This window comes from Ambystoma mexicanum, chromosome 2p (assembly GCF_040938575.1).
Source record: "Ambystoma mexicanum isolate Mex_15411 chromosome 2p, UKY_AmexF1_1, whole genome shotgun sequence".
In the NCBI taxonomy this organism is placed as follows: Eukaryota; Metazoa; Chordata; class Amphibia; order Caudata; family Ambystomatidae; genus Ambystoma; species Ambystoma mexicanum.
In genome coordinates, this window is record NC_090923.1 from 1,221,755,904 (window position 1) to 1,221,774,505 (window position 18,602).

Genomic DNA, 18,602 nt, shown 5'->3' on the forward strand with positions numbered 1-18,602 from the left:
TACATCAATGACCACTTTGGCTCTTATCACCCTCGATCTCTATTCATGACTCTGCTACACTAGCAGCTCTCCACACTCAATCTGTTACCTTCTCCCATTTTCCCAGACCTGGTGAGAAAGGTGGCAATGTGGGGTTCCCCATCAATAAGTCCCTTAACACTGCACCTCTAACCCTCTTTTGACAACTCTTGCTCTTCTGAATATGCTACAATTCAACTCTTCCCCCCTACTGTTCTGGCTCTCTATCAACCCCCTGGTTCTCTCAATTCCCCCCACCCCCCAACCCGACACTTCTCTTTGAGTCATTTGCTACGGACATCCCCATTGACATGCTGGGGGACTTTACCTTCCCCAGTCCCCTGCAGCCACCTGCCTTGAACTGAAATCCATCCTATGTGACCACTCCCTCCACGACTAGCCTAGCCACTCTGGTGGAACTCAACATTGGACCTCATTACAAAAATGGCACCACAGGGAAAAAACTGGCTGGAACGGAATTACCAATATTCCTGCTCTGCCATACTACGCGTATGACCCTGGAGTGGACGATTTACCTCCAGCATACTGCTGGAGGCAACTCATCCAACTCTCTGCCTTAAAATCGGCAAAATCAGCAGAATTACCGTGGCAGAATTACTGCTGCGGTAATTCCATCAAAAAAGCCCCATTGAGTCCTATGGACTCAAATAAAATGGGCACTTACACCGCTACTTAGACCAAGTGGCGGTAACAGTAATTCAGTTTGGTGGTATCTGGGCGGATTTACCGCCCAGATAACACCAAACTCGTAATGAGGCCCATTGTCTTTCTCTCTAAATCACTCTCTTCCTCAGACCTCTCCATTGACCCCTCTCCCTCTGATAGCTTCATTGTTTACTTTAACATCGAGGTCCCTCCACATTCTACTCCTCATTGCCCCTCTTCAATGACTAAGGGAACTCGGGCAGGACTCTCATGCCCCATACCTTGAGGAGGTCAGGACCTCCCTCCCATCTCTTTCCTCTATTCATGTCTCTCCAAAATGACTGTGCTTTCTCTGAATTTCACTGTGCACTTATGACTACATTTGACCAACACTATCCTGCTACACATTCACACCTTCCCGTCCCCATCGTCAGCCTTGTATCACCTCTGAAATTCAGACCCTCGAAACAAACATGTGCTGTGGCCTACGATGCTGGTGCAAATTAATAACACCTTCCCTACTCCTAACCTACAAAAATTCCATTGCTGCCCTAACCTCTGCACCAGACTTTGCCAAATCCACCTACTTCACAAACCTAATTTCCTCTCTTCGCAATCACCCTTGCAAACTTTCTGCTACCAACCAATCGTTGCACACACCTCCCAAGCCAATATTCATAGCTTCCTTCCTTTCTGTTCATGACTTCTCTCGCTACTTTTCCTCTAAAATCTATGATATTCATGTTAATGTTAAAGGATATTTGTACCACGCACTATCACCACCGGAGTGGTCCTCTGGCGCTCTGGTGGCTCTGAAAAAAGGGAGGGGGGGGGGTCTGTTAGTGGGAGTGAGCAGGAAAAGTGCAAGAGAGCAGTGATGCGCTGTTGGCAGCCTCAGCCCGGTGGGTCTGTTGGCTAAGCTTGGGGTGTTTTACTGTCGGTAGTCGTTGCATGCTGTTGTGCAAGTGTATGTGCGGTTTGTTTTGTTGTTGCAGTGTAGTGAAGTTTGTGCGGTTTGCTGCTTTTAAGGCTTGTGGTTGTGTTTGGTTCGAGTTTGAGAGGTGTATGCAGAGGAGTGAAATTGTTAATAGGTTGGTTATTGATTCATAATTGCTTGCTTTGTCCAGGCTTGGCAAAAGAGTTGTATATCAATCGTCGAATTACATTTCTATCTAGATGTAACGCAGGCTAGGTTGAAGATTCCATCTAAGTGTGGTACATGCCAACATTCACAATTCCATCCAGATGCGACACAGGCTAGGTTGAGGATTCCATCTAAGTGTGGCATATGCTAACATTTACAATTCTATCCAGATGTGGCGCATGCTAAGCTTAGGAATTCCCTCTATGTGTGCACATGCTAACATTCACAATTCTATCTAGATGCGACGCAGGCTACGTTGAGGAATCCATCTAAGTATGGCACATGCTAACAATAATCATTGTATCTAGATGCGATTCAGTGCATGCTAACGATTATTACACCTGTATAAGGTGACATAGGCTGATCTTGACCATTCTCTATAGGTTAGTTAACATTGGCACTAGTTAACATTGGCTTTGCAGACCTATCAATGATATATAGAGTGGTATATAAATGCCGAGTAGCAAACATAACAGTATGTTAGTGCGTAGTGCAGTGCAACCTTTATAGTCCAGCCAGGAGTGTATTTCGGTCGGTGGTCACTAATCTCTCCAGTATGCATGTTGTAATTCTATGGCAGTCGACGTTATGGTAAGGTATAGTGGCGAGGGCTTTCTGGGGTGATTGCTCTGCCCCCCACCCCTGCCACACTTACAGTTCTGTTGGTGTCTGTTGGCTGCTGGCTTCCTTTGCTTCCCCTGCGGACACCGGCAGACACATCTTGGAGCCGCCAGTGCAAGAGCCGCCTTTTGCGTTGGGGCCCTTAGCCGAAGGGCTGCCAGGCAGAGGGCTGCCTTGGTTGGTTCAGTTAAGACCAGTCAGTCAGCCAATCACAGGGGAGGGAGGTCCGGGAGGCAGGCAGAGGGAGGGGAAGGGGAATCCATGGAGAACGGGAAAGGGAAACATACGAGGGGGTCTGGGGCTGCATGGCCACGAGGTGGCAAGAGTGGAATGGGGGATCCCTGCAGCTCACCTGGGGTCACCTTGCTGTTAATGGCGTTCTCCCACGGTGAAGCTGCAGGCCCAGACACAGTGCAGGCCCGATTGGACAATCTCAGGTGAGGGAGGTCCGGGAAGCGGGCAGAGGGAGGGGAAGGGGAAGCCGTGGAGAACGGGAAAGGGATCCATACGAGGGGTTCTGGGGCTACATGGCCACAAGGTGGCAAGAGTGGAATGGGGGGCCCTGCAGCTCACCTGGCATGACACATGACACACTCGCAGTCCTCCTCTCACTTCCCAACTTTCCTTCTGTTCAGCCCCACCTCTTCTACACTCAACTACTTTTCTCCTATTGAATAAGCACTCATCCTTTGCAGTGCCAACTCATCTTGCCCTCCTATCACTCCCAAATGTTCAAAGACAGTCTCAATCACTTGCCCTTATCTCTATGAGCGGTGTGGCAAGTCAGAAAGAGTCAGACAAAGGGGTGGCATTTCAAACTCATGGTTTTATTCAAATAATACGAAACAGGACCTATCTTTCCCTACAACTAGAAGGGTTGCCCAACCTAACTGAATTCTAACTCGGTTGCTCGTCGTCAGGGTGGTTGTCAAACTAAAGAATCAGTCCTCTGTCCAAAATGTTCCTACTCTCATCCTATCACTAATTAAACGTATTCAGCAAACAGAAATGAAGCCAGGAGAATGACTCCCTTTTCCTGGTCCAACCGGTTCAACCTGAAGGGCTGATTATGGTCTCTTGTAACAGTTCTGATAAGCCCTTGTAATTCCTCAGAGGGGTGTCTTTGGGCTTGGTTAAATGCCCAACAGTTATTCTTTCTTAGCGTTATATATATTCCTGGACTTTCATATTGTCTCCCTCTTGGCTATTGCAACAAGGGATATCACTCCTGTAATGTCCCTGGCTTTTTTTTTATTGTGGTATAAACCAAAACATGTTTTTTTTTCACAAGTACAAAAAGACTTTCAAAAAATAAAATTTACAGTTTTACATCTCATATTTAAAGCTCAGTAAAAAGAAACATGTTTCTCCAATTTCTTATCTTCAATGCTTCTAGCTAAATGAATAGATGAACATTTTTAATTTCGATTGAATCCTATCTGTTGTAGAACTCTAACCACGTTTATGGTTAGCGCTGTTTAATGGCCTGAAGTCATTCTCACCCAAAAGTCCTCCGATGACAGCCAATCACTTGAGCAGACAAAACGTTCCAAATGTTTCTTTCGCACCTCCCATGTGCCTTCACAAAATCTTAATAGATGCTCCAATGGCTGGTCTTTTGGGTCCTGACATGTTAGACATAAGTGTCTACTCCTTTCACCCCAGCCCCAACAAGCAAGGACTGATCCTGTACGTATCAAACCCAACCGAAGTCTGAGAAAGTTTTGCCTCCCTTTTACATCCGGGAATTTCATCAAATAGTTAGCTAAGGAACTGAGACTCTTGTCCGTTGGGGAAAGTGAGGGTGCCACTATAGAGGATCGTGTATGATCGATTTGTCATTAACCAATCTGATAATAGTAGCTCCCTATTGATCTTCATGGGGTTTGTGGTTAGAGTATCTATGTCACTGTTACATTTGGAAAGGATTTCTTGGGATACCTTTTTTTTTAAGTCATGCAGTACCCCCACCGAAACACGGCTCAAGTGGACTTGTAGATCTTCATATAGTGTATTACGCCTTGGATTGATTATCAGATTAAAGAGTGATAGAAGTTTCCAATCTGCCTGAGCCCCAAGTGAAGAGAGGCCCAACTCAAAACGCAGGCTGGCCATTGGTAAGCTGTTTGGGAGGCATAGAGCTTTTTTTTCCAGATCCTGCCTTCTATTATCTGCCAATCCATCGACCAAGCCAATGGTTTTGCCTCTAAGCCATATAAGAGGACAGGAATGATCTTTGCACGATAGAAACGGATAGCAGGGAGGAGAGAAAACCTGCAATAATGCTTAATCATTTTCTGCAGTTGGGCGGTCAATTGGGTGCATTTTTGTAGCATCTTTGACCATAGCGTACAGGCTCTTGGTGTAGCATACAGAGTATAGCCAAGTAAATAACCTGCTATATCACAGGTATTCGTTTGCCCCACACTGTCCAGCAATAATTGCCTTCTCTACCACCTTTCTTTCCAAAAATCACGATTTTCGATTTTTCCGGGTTTAACTTAAGGTCATTGTCTTTCATATATTGATCCAAGGCGTTTAATAGCCTCTCTTGTCCAGGAGGACGATGTCGTCAGCATACATGAGCCACTTTATTGCATTTGTGCCTAGCTTGGCACTGCCCAGTGCTGCGGTCTCGACCTCCTGTCCAAAATCAGCTAAACAGAAGTTAAACAGTAAGGGAGCAACCATACACCCCTGTCTAACCCCCCTCTTCACCGGGATGTGTGTTGATAGGAACCCATCTAGGTTCAACTTTACTTGTACCGTATTTCCTTCATGCAGGGAGACCAATATATCAATAAGCTTGGTCGGAGCACCCCTACATTTTAGTTTGGACCATAGTCTGTCCCGATTCACCAGATCAAAGGGGCTTGATAGGTCGATGAAAGCACCATATAGTCGTGAAGTTTGACCTCTAACCTTACTGTTGCAGAGGGCGGAAAGTACTATGCCATTGAGCGATGTGGAGTATCCCTTTCGAAAACCTGTCTGTTGTTTTGGGAGGATGTTGTTTAACTCAGTCCAAGCTTCCAAGTCTCTCAGCACTAGGCTGGTAAACAGCTTACTTTCCACATCGAGGAGGGTGATTGGTCTATAATTTAGGGGGTCTCTTCGATCCCCCTTTTTGAATATTGGGACAATGATTCCTGATTTCCAAGATGACGGGATCTTTTTGAGCCCCAATATCCTATGAAACAGTGTGTTTAAGAGGCTGGCCCACGTTTTAGGGTTTCCCTTCAGGACTTGTTATGTTAAGCCAATAGGGCCTGCGGCCTTTGAGGCGGAAGATTTCATTATTAGGGTATAAATATCGTCTTCCGTTATGTCCAAAGTCCACTGGCCACCAGAGATGAAAAAAGGTGGCTCCCCCTTCGACTTTTAATATTTCTTCGAGAGGAAATCTATCCACTGTGTTTCGGTAACCATGTTTGACAAGGCTCCGGCTTGGTCCATAGATCGTTGGTTAATTAAAGACCAAAAATTCCTTGAGTTCTTATTTAGGACGGCCTTGAGCATGGTTTCCCCATCTTTCTGGGCGCGGGACATTCGTTGTTGTTTCGACTATTGTTAGTATTTGCTTTTGATGGTCTTTATTTTGCCTCTCTAATAGATTTAACGACTTCCTCCCTTCTAATGGCGCTTATCGACCTCCGCATCTCACGTTTCTGCTCCCAAGTGTGTTCGTCAAATGTGTGCTTATGGGTTTTTCTCATTTGACCTACCACAGGTCTGTGAGCCTCAACTGACCACAAAAAGTCATGGAAAACATAAGGGTTGCACATATCTTTCAGTTTTCTGTCGCTTAATTCATATTTACATTTTTCCAGGGCTTGATTCAATTTCACTGCTTCCCTGTTATATTTAACTAACCGATTTTTTTGATTGTTTACTACTATTTGCTCTGTCAGCCTCTTTACAATCCTTACATTTTGCCATTTAACTGACATTTGTAATCGTTTGTGGTCACTTGTGCTTCCTTCTTTTACTCCCATAGTTTCACATTGATCAAACATGCTTGGAGACATGAACATATAGTCCAAAATGGATTCTGATGCTCCCCGGGACCATGTACTTGCCGGAGGATTGTCTCCTTTCAGAGATCCATTCCCCATTTTCAGGTCCCAATCTTTAAAAAAACATTTCCATTTGAGGAGATGGCCTTGTATTTAGGTGCTCCTCTCCCTTTACCACTTTCCACGCATTGAGAATTTAGGTCCCCTGCCACCAAAACATATGCGTCGGGGTGGGTCAGTTTTATTTCGGTCAAAACGCTAGACAAGGCATCCAGAAATACGGCAAGCTTTGAACACGCAGGATTCCAGTATAAATTTACTGCTGCTATTTGTTTCAACCCTTTGGATGTAGCTACCACACATTTTACTGCCAAAATCCCCCCTTGTTCTTCTGAGATTATTGTCATATCTTTAAAACGAGTGGCTTTGCAGGCAAGTAGCAAACCTCCCTTTGGCCTTCCTTTTCCCATTGTCGTTGCAGGTTGTGTGGTTATTATGAAGCCCTCTAACTCTGGTGCGTTGACTAACCATGTCTCCTGTAGGAGAATCAGGTCGTACTTGCCAAATACCTCTGATCTCATATTGAGGTTCCTAAAAGAACTGGAGCCCCGCGTGTTCCAACTTACCACCCTCATGCTCTCCCAACTAAAGACATGTCTCGCCCACGCCCAGTTTCTGGCAGTCCTGTGTTATGATCTCCGGAAGCAGCGCCCACATTGTCAGTTTATCCCCCTCGATTTTACCATGCGCTGCAGCTGACATTTCCTTTACTTGGTCATTTTTTGTTTTCACTCCTTCCTTTGTTCCCTCCTCCCTTCCTTCCCCAACCCTGGTATCTGATGGCATGGCTTCGTATATGGTTATACCTTGTTTTTGTAAAGGGCCTGCCGCTTCCAGGATTGCCTTTGCCCCTATCTTAGATGTAAACCTGACCTCCACTAAATGGGACACCTGTTGCTCTGTGAATCTAACATACTCAATATCATTTGATGAAAATAAAATATAGATCTGGTATTTTTTTTTTAAAGAGCATCAAGAGTGACCCTCTATTCAAGTATTTGCAATTCATTTTATCTTTGTGACCTATGAACCACAGCCGCAGGGATGCGAAAGGATTTGTTTTACCAAATGATGATTCCCTTTCTGTCCTTTCGTTTTGCACCCCCTCCTTTCTAGATCCAGTGTCTTTGTGATTTACTTGCTCTGCAGGAATCCTAAATATTGAGTCCTCTTCCAATGGTGGCAATGTTAATAGGTCTCCTTGGGCCCGGATTGGTGGTGGGCTCCCACTAGTTTTCTCGTCTCTTTTTTCCCGGGGTCCTACTGTTTTTGTGATTTCTTTTGTCCTTGAAGAAACATCGGAGCAATTTTTAAAGCAGGGGCTCCTAACTGGGGCAGATTTATTGGAACCAATATGGCTCTAGCGAGAAAAATTGGGGCCCACTTTATTGATTTCCCTGCAATCAATGGTGGAAGAATGCCCACCACTGGGCCTGTTGCATTCTCCAGATTTTTACTGTCTATTTGCTCTGTTTGTATTCCTACTGTTTTGTTAGACACGTTTTTAATGTCGGACCTCAGTTTGGCGCTTGTTCTTCCCCAGCTCCTGCACATCAGGGGACTCCGTCTCCGTTTCTGAAGGAAGTTTCTCTCCTTTGTCTGTCTTCTCTTTATTTAGTTTTTTTGATGGATTGGCTAAGTTGTTAATGATTGTTTGTACCAGTATTATTTGATTTTTTAGCCTTCGTGTTTTTAGGTTTCTTTTCTTGTCTGGAGGGCTGTTGAGATGTATGTCTTGCATCTTTTTGTTTCTTTTTCCTCACCCTCCTCCTCCTTTGAGATGTTTGACCTGCACTTTCCTCTACGGGACTCCCTTCCTCCTCGATATCACTTAGTTTCAGAGAAGAATCTTCTTCTATACAGATCATCTCATCTTGTGGAACAGTGTCCGCCAACTGTGCTAAACGGCAGAACTCTTCCATCACTGATGAGGATAGTGGAGTATCGTCCCAAGTGGAGGGGGATCGTTCTTTCAAGGGATCGACCGGTGGAGGCTGCTCATGCCCTTTGACGTTTCCCTGGTTCTGAATAAGGTTTTGTAGCATTGATTTGGTTTCTTTTCTTTCTAAACTTATACTCCGAAGCATAGTTTTAATGTCAGCTATCTCCATTTTCTGTGATGCTAGAGCTCCTGCTAATGATGTTATTGATGGTAGAATGGCGCTGTTTATGGCGTTGGTAAGTCCCACTATTGAGGATTCAAATCGAAATCTTTAGATATTTCTAACAAAATTTCATTATGTACTTGAATGTCTCCCTTTGTTGCCTCAAAAACCCCCACCAAGGAATTTAGAACAAAATTCAAAGCTGTTAAAGTTATCTCGCTGGCCATGAGTTCCTCTGTTGGAGGTCTTCTCAAAGGCAGCTGTTCGTGTATGTTTGGTTGAGAACTCGAGGCCGAGTGATCTCTTGATTCTCTTCTAGTGTTTTCTGTTACATTCAGAGGAGGACCAGAATCTGGAGCGTTGTGTGGTAAAATAGCGGACAAGTTACTGCCTTCTGAGAGGTCAAGGCTTGCGATTTGGAGGGTGGCATTTCCCATCTCTTCTACAGGCTTGGCTTTGCGAAGCTTAGGTGTTTGTAAACCCTCTCTGCCCTCAGCCAGGTTTCTATGGCCTCTTGTCTTGAAGTATTGGTCTATGGTCCCCTTGATGTTTGTGGTTGTAAGTGTATAATCTTTTCCTCGTTTAAGCATTGAGATCAAGGAGGAAACTGTGTTTCCCAAGTTTTCCCTTCCGTTCTGATATGTGGGAACAGGGTTGTGTATTTGTACGTGTGTAAAGCCTGTCTGACCTGCGGGAATACTCGTTTGCAGTTCATGCATGGTATCATCATGCTGTAATGAGACATTATGACTTCGAGAGCTCTCCCCCTCCTGGTCTTTATGTGCTTCTACTAATGGGCCACTTCTCAGGTTGTATCTCAGTGACATGGTAGTTTCACAGTTGCTCTAGGTGGGATAGTATCAGATGTGTTTACCTGGCGGGATCAAAGAGGTCAAAGCCCCAACAGTCTCCGTCCTTTCTCTGATGCGATCAAATTTGGTTTCAGGCACACGTGGTTTTTATGTCCCTTTGGCCCTGTCGCAGGCGCGTTCAATGTCTAAGTATGGTCAATAAAATATGAAGCCATGCAATATGCTTCTCACAAACAATGAAGGGACCACCAGCCCCTCAGCTGTGCCCTAGTAAGTGTCCACAAGATGGAATTACCCCCCGAAAAATCCAGAGGGGAGCAAGGGAAAGTTATTTTTATGTTTTCCAGAATTTCGTACCAATTTCCTTTTTGGTTTATTTTTATTTTTTATTTTTTTCCTTTCCCCCACTTCTTTTTTATTTACAGTTCATAATATAGTCAATGTACTTTGTGGACATGTAGTATAGTATCAATGGGGACTTACTTGGGTTCTCCACGAGCTCCGCCTTTGTGTCTGGGTATATCTCGGTGGCCACGACCCAGACCCAGCCAGACACCCTACCAGCCCTTCTGCCACCAGGGCTTACGCCGCTCGGGCGGCTGCAGTGCAGTTTTGAAGGCCGTAATACAGTCACGTGATCACGGCACGTGATTCACTGCAGCCCCGCCTCCTGTTGCCAGCAGGAGCCCAGTGCTCGCAATGCTGCGCGGAAGGGGAGCAAGCTGGTAAGTTCTAAAATTGATTAAATCTGTAGCTGGAGAAAGTTGCCTCCTGCACCTTCAACGTGGAAAACCAGATGAGCTTCTGTTCAACCCTTGTTCATGTCCTTGGCTTTTTCCACAAACCCTCTGAGGGAGACTACTCCTGTAGTAATCTTTGTCCTAGATATCTCTCTTACAGTTATTGTGACAAGGGTGATTGTACTCCAGAGGCACTCTTCACTCTTGGTACCTTTCCTGTAATTACGGTGATGGGGGAGATTACTCCTGAGATACTCTTCACTCTTTGCATCTTTCTAACAACTATTGTGACATCAGAGATTACTCCCGAGATATTCACTCTTGGTTTCTTTCGTGCAATTACTGCGACGAGAAGGTTATTCCCAAGATGCACTTCACTCATGATATCTTCCTTACTATGACGAGGAAGATTACTCCTGAGATACTGTTCACTGGTTGCATCTTCCTTACAACTACTGTTGCCCAAACCACTACCGGATCTTCTGTGGCTCCAGTTACCTCCTTTCTGGGCTGGGGGCATGTCACTGGTTCTTCCCAGGGTGATGGTCTTGCTCGCTCTTGTCGAACGCTCTTTGAGCTTCTCTCTCCACTTCGTGCTGCACTGCAGGTTTCTTGGCCTTTCAGTGTTGGCGTAGTTGAAGGACCACTGTTGGCCTCTCTCCAGCTTCTGCATAGGTGGGGTCTCCACCTGACTATGGAGTGCTCTGCCGACTGTTCCAGGGTGTCCTCACAACTGAGGACCACCTTCTCCTGCTCACTTCCTCGTTCCCAGGTTTGAATCTCCGGGGGCTGACTGGCTTCACGCCGGGTTCTCTCTTCATTGAGTCCCTTCTTGGTTTTTATGTCCTGCAGCTGGTTCCTCCCCGGAGTGCCATAGTCCTTTGTTTGTATCAATGGAGTATTCTACATACCTCTTTGGGGCCACCTCTTATCAGTACTGTCTAGACTTGTAAAAGGAGCAGTTTGCATTACTCCTTCAATTTTCCTCTTCTCAGTACTTTTGGGAGATGACTTATTGTCACTCTTTATGTTACTGCTCATCTTGGTAGTGTTAAGTGAGAAAAGGAGGGAATATTGTAGTAACAAACACTAGTGCTTTCAGCTAGGTTCTTGAAGGACCTCAAGGATGTCATGGTCTCAAAGACAAGGGGGTTAGGGAGTTCCATCACGTAACAGGAGTCCTTGCCCCCATGAGGGGAGTCTCTCAGTGTGACGTCCAGCTTTCCGCTACCCCTGGAGGGATTGTTCCGTAGCGGGCTCACCTCCCTAGCCTCACTGGGAAGGGCTCCCCTCAGGGGCGACGTAACAAGATCCTGTGAATCACCACAGCAGTTTAACCTCTCTCTCTGTTGAGCTCTTTCCTGCCTCCTTCAAACCTGAGACTGTTTTACCCCTGTTGAAGAAACCCTCTGCTGGCCCAAACATCCCAGCAAGCTATTACCCAGTTTCTCTCCCCCATTATTCAAAAGGTCCTTGAGCGAGCTTTCTTCGATCGGATCACCAAGTACCTTGAGGATAATGGTCATGTCTCCAACTTTCTCTCTAATGCTCACTACTCCAAACTCTTCTATTCTCATCCTATTGGACCTTTATGCCACTTTTAACACTGTCGACCACTCCTCTCTCCTCTTCAATGTCCAGGACCTTGAGTCTTCACAAATCTTATCTTGCATGGATCACTTCCTACCTAGAAAGTCGCTCCTTTAAAATCTCTTGGAACTCGCAAACCTCTGACCCCACCCCTCTCCCCGTTGGCACCTCCCCAGCCCCAAGGATAAGTCCTTGGATATCTGCTCTTCACCTTCTATACCTCTGCCCAAGGAAGACATCTCATTCCTTTGGCTTTTCACCATCACCTTTTTGCTGATGACTCAAATATATTTCTCCTTTCCTTTCTTCACCCCAGCCATCTTGGAATGGATTACGAACTGTCTCACTGCAATTTGTCACTAGATGGCTCACTGCTGCCTCATGAAGAATTCTTCAAAAATGAAGTCATCGTTCTACCAACTCCCAATGCTCCCCTCTCCTATCTCCTTCAAACATGACTTTCTTGCTCCCTCACCCAAGGCTACCTCTTTGATAGCGATCTACGACTGCAACAATTTATCACTACTAATGCCTCTGCCTCTCATATTAACCTCCTCAACATTCAGAAAATTCATCCTTTTCTTACTGTGATGAACCAGGAATGAGAAGCGGACACCGAGGAGTTATGTTGATTGTTATAGACTTTTATTCAAATAATAAGTAGGGTTGGAAAATGCCTCGCTGTCCCTGCACTGAGAGGTATTTCCCTACCTCAACCAAAACTAATGGTTTGTCAAATGTCCAAAGCACAAAAAGGATGTCCTGTGTCCGGAATCCTATTCTGGCATTCTAAAAGTAACTCTAAAGGTGCCATGGGTAATGTCGTTGACTTGAAAAGTGTAAAAATGTTCAAGTTCAACAAAACGTATGACTCCAACAAAAAGGCTTCCACTTAAATGGTGTACACAAGTCCTGGGGATGCCTCCCTTCCCCAGGTTTCTTTCTAGCAAAACATAAATTCCAAAATGTAACCAAGTTATTTATAACTCAAGAAGATAACTTCCTCTTCCTGATATTTGCAGTTCACTTCACAGATTTCTCTCTGCCTGGTATATACTCCTGCCAGTACTGTCTTACATAGGTCAATTAATTCACAAACCCAAGAGTATGGGACTGCCTCAGGATTCTTTTTACACAATTGACTTTGCCCGGGATACTCACTACCCTGACAGGACTTTCTTACACAGTTCACTTAATCCACAATCCCAAGGGCATGGGTCTTCCTCTGGATTCTTTTTACACAATTGACTTTGCCTAGCTTGATATACTTCCCTGCAAGGACTTTCTTACAGAAGGTTCACAAGTCTCATCATTTCAATTATGGGTTTTAGACTCGTATTTAACTGCAGGCTTCAGCCTCTTGCATGTTTTTTTTATCCAGTTAGTCAGCAACCCTTTCGTAATCACGTTTACTATGCTTGCCGCCCTCTCCCATTGTGCACTGCACTTGCTATGAAGCGCCCCGGCGTCTCACCTTTCTCAGCTGGGCTCACCGTTTATGTGCGACCACTTCGGCATCCTTCACGAGCTTCCCCGATTGCTGCAGCACTCCAGTAGTTATGGAGAGTGTCTTGTCCCTTCTCTGCTTGGCTTCTGCGGACTTGAGGCAGCCTTCCGCTATGCATACAACATGAGGGCTCCGGTTCTCATGCTTCTCCTTCTTGGTGGGACCGGCAGATCTTCCACGTCGTGCAGCTCTCGGTTGCTCCTCTCTCCTCTGCGGATCTCACAAGCAGCTGGGCTCTCGCCAAGCCGTTTCGCTTTTCAACGAGAGCCGCCTGCTCCTGTCAGCTTCTCCCACTTCATCAGCTGTTGGGCATTTAAAGCTCCTGACACGGTGCCACTCCTTTCAACAACTAGAGCACAGAGTGGACTTCCATATTCTAGTGATCTTCATAATTCCATTCCTCCTCCTCCTCCTCCTCCCAGTATGTTAATGTTAAAGGTATTTGCACCGCGCACAGTCACCACTGCTGTGGTGCCCAGGCGCTCTGGCGGATGTGAAAAGGAGAGCGTGAAGACGGGGAAAAGGGGGCATTAGTAGGGTGTAGTGGGAATAGGAAAGTGAGAGTTGTGATGTCCTGTTGGCCACTTCAGTTCAGTTTGCAGCATTCGCTGAGCTTAAGTGTGGTTTTCGGGTCGGTGCCATATTCCCATGTGCTGTTGTGTGAATTATCTTTAAAAGACTTACATATACGAGATTGATAGTCAGTCTTTGTCATTACAGGATATTGTGGGATGCCCTCAGCAAGTCGTGTGGCATGTTGAAGGGGGTTACCACAATATGCCATTAAGGCATGAGGAATGGAGGGTACCTCCCTAATAGGAAAAGGACAATACAAGGTCTCCTTTGATGACGCCAATCCTCCTCCCATGATGGTCGCCTCCCCTCATGTGATACTCCCTCAAATAGCGGCCCCCAGGGTCAGGATCAGGTAATGGCTACGGTCCCCTGGCCACCCGAGGAGAAGCTACCTCTGGAAAAGAGGTGATGGCATCATCCGATTCATCACATTAACAACTCTACAAAAACTCCAATCTCCACTCTTTGCTCAGCAAACTGCACTACTGCTCAAGCCTAGTCCTGGCCCTTCCTCTCTACTCGTTCCTCCCTCTAACCAAAGTCCTCAACTTTGCTACCAGCACTCTCTACAACCAACCCAGATCCTCCCCAACGTCTACCTAGCGACAACATGCTGGTTGGCTCTCCATGCACAACCAATCTCTTTTCAAGTTCCTTCTCCTAATCTACAAAGCAAGCAATGGTCTGACTCTGCAGTTTCTCAGTTACTCACAATCTTGTTCCCTCCGATCCTCCTCTGCACTCAACCTCACGGTTCCATACCCTACCAGTGCCTCCTCTTGCTTCCGCTCGTTCTCTCTAATTAGCCCGCCCCAATGGAACCTCCTGCCTATAACAATCAAAGCCAGCCAACTGTTGATCTCTTCAAACCCTGGCTTAAACGTCACTTATTTACTATAGAGGAAGCTCCCCCGGCCCTCACCCCCTTCCTCCCAACCTGACCTAAGTACTGCCACCAGTGATGCTTAACAAAATAATTTTCATTTGAAGCATTTGCCCCTTTAGGTTAACGTCACCTTTCTAAGTCACCAGCTTTATTTTATACGTTTTGTTTCTGTTCGTTTTGTCCCTGGCGTGTCCACTAATGTTTTAGACCCTCCTAAAGTGGCTTACTACTTGTCCTCATCTTTATGCTATTGTACACACGTTGGTGGGAATGTTTCCGCCATCTGTAAATGTGCTAATGCAAGTTGATCAAAATTGACATTCTGATTTTTCAAATGCATACAAATACAAAATTCAGATGCACTTACAACAACAGACCTGCCACCTCCCCATTCACCTACGCGCACAGCGCCAGGCTCTGCCACCTTTACCTGCACACGCAGCACCAGGCTGCGGTTGGCATGCTCCAGCTTCTTCTGTCTCATTTCCATGTCCCTGGCGCGTTGTTGCTCCTTTTGCAGCTTGCGGATATAGTCCACCGAGGCCTTCAGGATGGTGCCCTTGTTCCAACGCATCTCCCTGCGGAACATGGAAAAGCAGAGGTTCACGAGTGCAGGAGAGTATTACTTCCTACAGCACCTGCTGGTCCCAGACACTGAAAAAGATTACTCAGCCTGACCCTCTCCCCCATCTAAGGCACAGACAAGGAGTGGACAATAATGAGGGAGGGAGATTCCAGGATAGGCCAGTGCGTCTGTAAGCATGGGTAGGGCTGGGGAAGTGTCAGTAAGGTGAGGTGTGCATGTCAGGGCTCTGAAAGGGGCGACAGGTCAGAAAACCGCCCGTGAAAGGTTGGTAGGGATGGGGTGACATCATTTACATGCTGGCCACAAGCAGAGTTTTTTGAAGGGCCAAGTGGCTCAGGTGCGGGTCAATTATGTTCCAGTAGTGTATGCACCATATGTACTGTCTGATGTCCATGCCCCAGAAAAGCCTGTAGGGCTGGGGAGGAGTCAATAACATCAACCATACATAAAGTGCATTAAGTGGGATCAGAAATAGAGGGGGGCTCCCTAACCAGTTGCCAAATAATATTTGCTGTTACAATCCTAAGACTCACAGGTAGCGAAGGAACCTTTAAAAGACAAGTCGCCTATGTAACTACAGGAATGGCCTAACACACTTAGTCGAGTTATCAAACCTGACATGTAAGGACAATCTAGTTTAACAGGTGTGTTAAATATGATAGAGTTAATCAACAGTAACTGAATTAAAAATATTAGAATATAAAATTCAAATCAAACTAGATCAATGGATGCGCCAATCCCTCATTCAGGCCCTTTGAAGGAAATCTGTGATTCTTAGTGTTAATGTTATTAAACGGTTCTAGTGACAAGACTTCAAAATAATCATATGTTGCAAAAATCAAACAACATATTTTCAATATCTTACCTTCAGTGTGTTCTGAAACCCACATACCTCCAGATGTCTGGAACATAGGATGTGATTCTAAACATGGGTGATGGTGAAAGCTACCGAGGAAGAGCAGCATTTTCACACCTTTTCACTGGGGGTTTATGTGACTTCTAAATTGCACTGCAGGGCAGTGTGCCGCCCCTTTGCACTAAAGTGTGAACTGTCTCGGTGAAATTGTGTTAATTTCCTGAACGGAGTGTACAGTTCAAGAGTGAAACACAAGCAAATGCGATTTACACTTCACTCTTCCAATCGTTTTGGGAAATGTGTACATGCCACCTGCAAATTGAGTTTAGCAGGCACTATTTATGGGGAAAGACAGGTGGACTCCATAGGAATCCCTTGATTTTCCATCGGCATGAAAATACACGCAGGCAGGTACGATACTGCTTAGTGAAGGTGAAGCAGGTATGCCCCCATTTCAAATAACTTTAAAATCCCACAGAGTATAAAAAACAAGGCATAAAGAGCTTACGCTTTGGTTTTAGGTTTTATTTTGCCATGGGGGGACCGAATTGGGTTAAAAATTATCCCAATATGCATTTAGTGCAGGGTCGGGCACCCCTGCAAAGTCCCTGCTTGAACACTTATTTATTAGCATTTTTAAAGCGTGCAGCAGCCCTTAGGCATTCGTGGCGCTGTTCCAGAAAATGTTCCTGCTGGTTACAAAAGATACTGAAAGCTTGGTGGTTACAGACCAAGCAGTAGTTACATTACAGACTTAATGGTTACATATGATGAAGAAAACTTAGTTCCCCGTTGTGTGTTGGGTTGGAGCTAGTTGAAAAGAGTTGTTTTGAGGGTTTTGCGAAAGATGGTTAGGGAGGGTTCAGCTCTGAGTGCGTTGGGTAGGGCTTTTGGACTCTGCTGGGCCTGATGCAAGCCCTGCAGAATATGATGCGGAAAGCATTAGGTCAGTCTCCAATTGCATTTAATAATTTTCCAAACAGTGCACGTGTGTGTGCGTCTATCTGGGATTTACAAGGTGTCACACGCCACTAAAAGTCCTCCTTATAGCGCCCAGAAACATGAGTATTTACATATTCACACACTCAAATATACAGGCAGTTGGTAATTTATTTAAAACATGGTTTAGGTTTTAAGACTTAAAACTGAGCCATGTCTTTATATGGGAAAAAGATGTCTTTTGGAACTAGTAGTAAGGTGATTTCTCGCTGAGGTGAAAAACAACTGGGCTCAAAATCATTAAATGTGGTTGTACGTACAACTTTGGAAGTCCAGCCCACCAAAGGAATCCGTCTGTAAGGCATGCTAGTAGCCTCTAACACCAGGCGCTCACAGGCAGCCCCCCCCTCCATGCTTATAGTGCCCCTTTGAAACATGGCGGGTCTGATGTGTGACTGACTGGAGCACGGACCTCCGGGGCCAGTTTATCAACTGTTTTATTGGTAAATATCCGGCGTAGGCTTTGAATACACACACAGTGATGCACCAGTAGAAGGTGGAGAGAAATCAGTGGACGAAAAGAAGTAGTGGAACTATGTTCCCTACTGGCCTGCCCTGCTCCTCACAAACCCCATCGCCACGCCCCCTCCCACGAGCAATCCAAACAACCAATCAAACATGCCTGCTGTTTCAACTTCTTCCTACACTTTTATTTTAAAACAAAACCATTCCGGAATGGGTTCTTTTTCAAATAAAATTAAAGGAACAGTAAAACAAAAACACAAAAAAAGTAGAGGAGCATTGTTCCCAACTGCCCCCGCGCAGGCGCCCACTTCGACCACTGAAAATGGCTTGCAGATAGGTGGGAGGCAGCAGTCATGATGAAACTTACGGATCGTTGGACTTGGGGATCAGTGTGCCCAGCTCCTTGATACGGTCGTTTATGTTAAACCTGCGGCGCCTTTCAACTGTGAAAGCAACAACAACAAAAGACATCAAAACAACATGTAGAGTTGGGCCAGATAGGGCAGGCAGCCGACCGGCTCCTGCATCATGTCTCGATCTGCTTGCTTGCTGGTGTAAAATCTACACCTAGGGTCAAAGCAGGGAGGCTAATGGGTGGGTGCATTCATGCCGACCCTAGCAGATCCCCCAAAACAATGGCCTTAAGCACGTCACTCAAAGGGTTGGGTAGGTTGGTAAGAAGTTGCACATAGAATACAAATACCAATAGTTCATTTGAGCTTGCTCTTTTGTGTATTGCATCACTTGACCTTTCCAAAGCACAGCGGGGGCTCTATAGTTGGCTTGGCTGAGTTGGGCCCATGCCCAGCACCCTCCTCCACAGTAGGAAACCTCAGAACATTGGTAGCCTCAGGCTTGAACCAGAATGGAGAGCGACCGATCGTCAGAATCTGTTCCTAGCAGCTTTGTGTGCTATGATGAATACCACCAGACCTCTGGTTCAACCACAGAACCA

General features: G+C 45.7%; 1 protein-coding gene and 1 long non-coding RNA gene across 8 annotated transcripts in view; one reads left to right on the top strand and one right to left on the bottom strand.

The window, feature by feature from the left end:
• Positions 1-18,602, top strand: part of LOC138567363 (uncharacterized) — a 211,424-nt gene that overhangs the window by 56,234 nt on the left and 136,588 nt on the right. The window contains exon 2 of one of the 2 annotated variants that reach the window (XR_011302178.1): positions 8,306-8,573. The exons of the other annotated variant lie outside the window; for it this stretch is intronic. This is a non-coding gene — a long non-coding RNA (uncharacterized lncRNA). Of the gene's footprint in view, positions 1-8,305; positions 8,574-18,602 lie in introns of those variants that run through there. 2 annotated transcript variants of the gene reach the window in all.
• Positions 1-18,602, bottom strand: part of TFE3 (transcription factor binding to IGHM enhancer 3) — a 237,049-nt gene that overhangs the window by 6,581 nt on the left and 211,866 nt on the right. For all 6 annotated transcript variants that reach the window (XM_069645496.1, XM_069645491.1, XM_069645494.1 and 3 more), the window contains exons 8-9: positions 18,015-18,090; positions 15,172-15,319 (exon numbers count right to left, since the gene is read on the bottom strand). In XM_069645496.1, the coding sequence (XP_069501597.1) occupies positions 15,172-15,319; positions 18,015-18,090 (224 nt within the window). The remainder of the gene's footprint in view (positions 1-15,171; positions 15,320-18,014; positions 18,091-18,602) is intronic.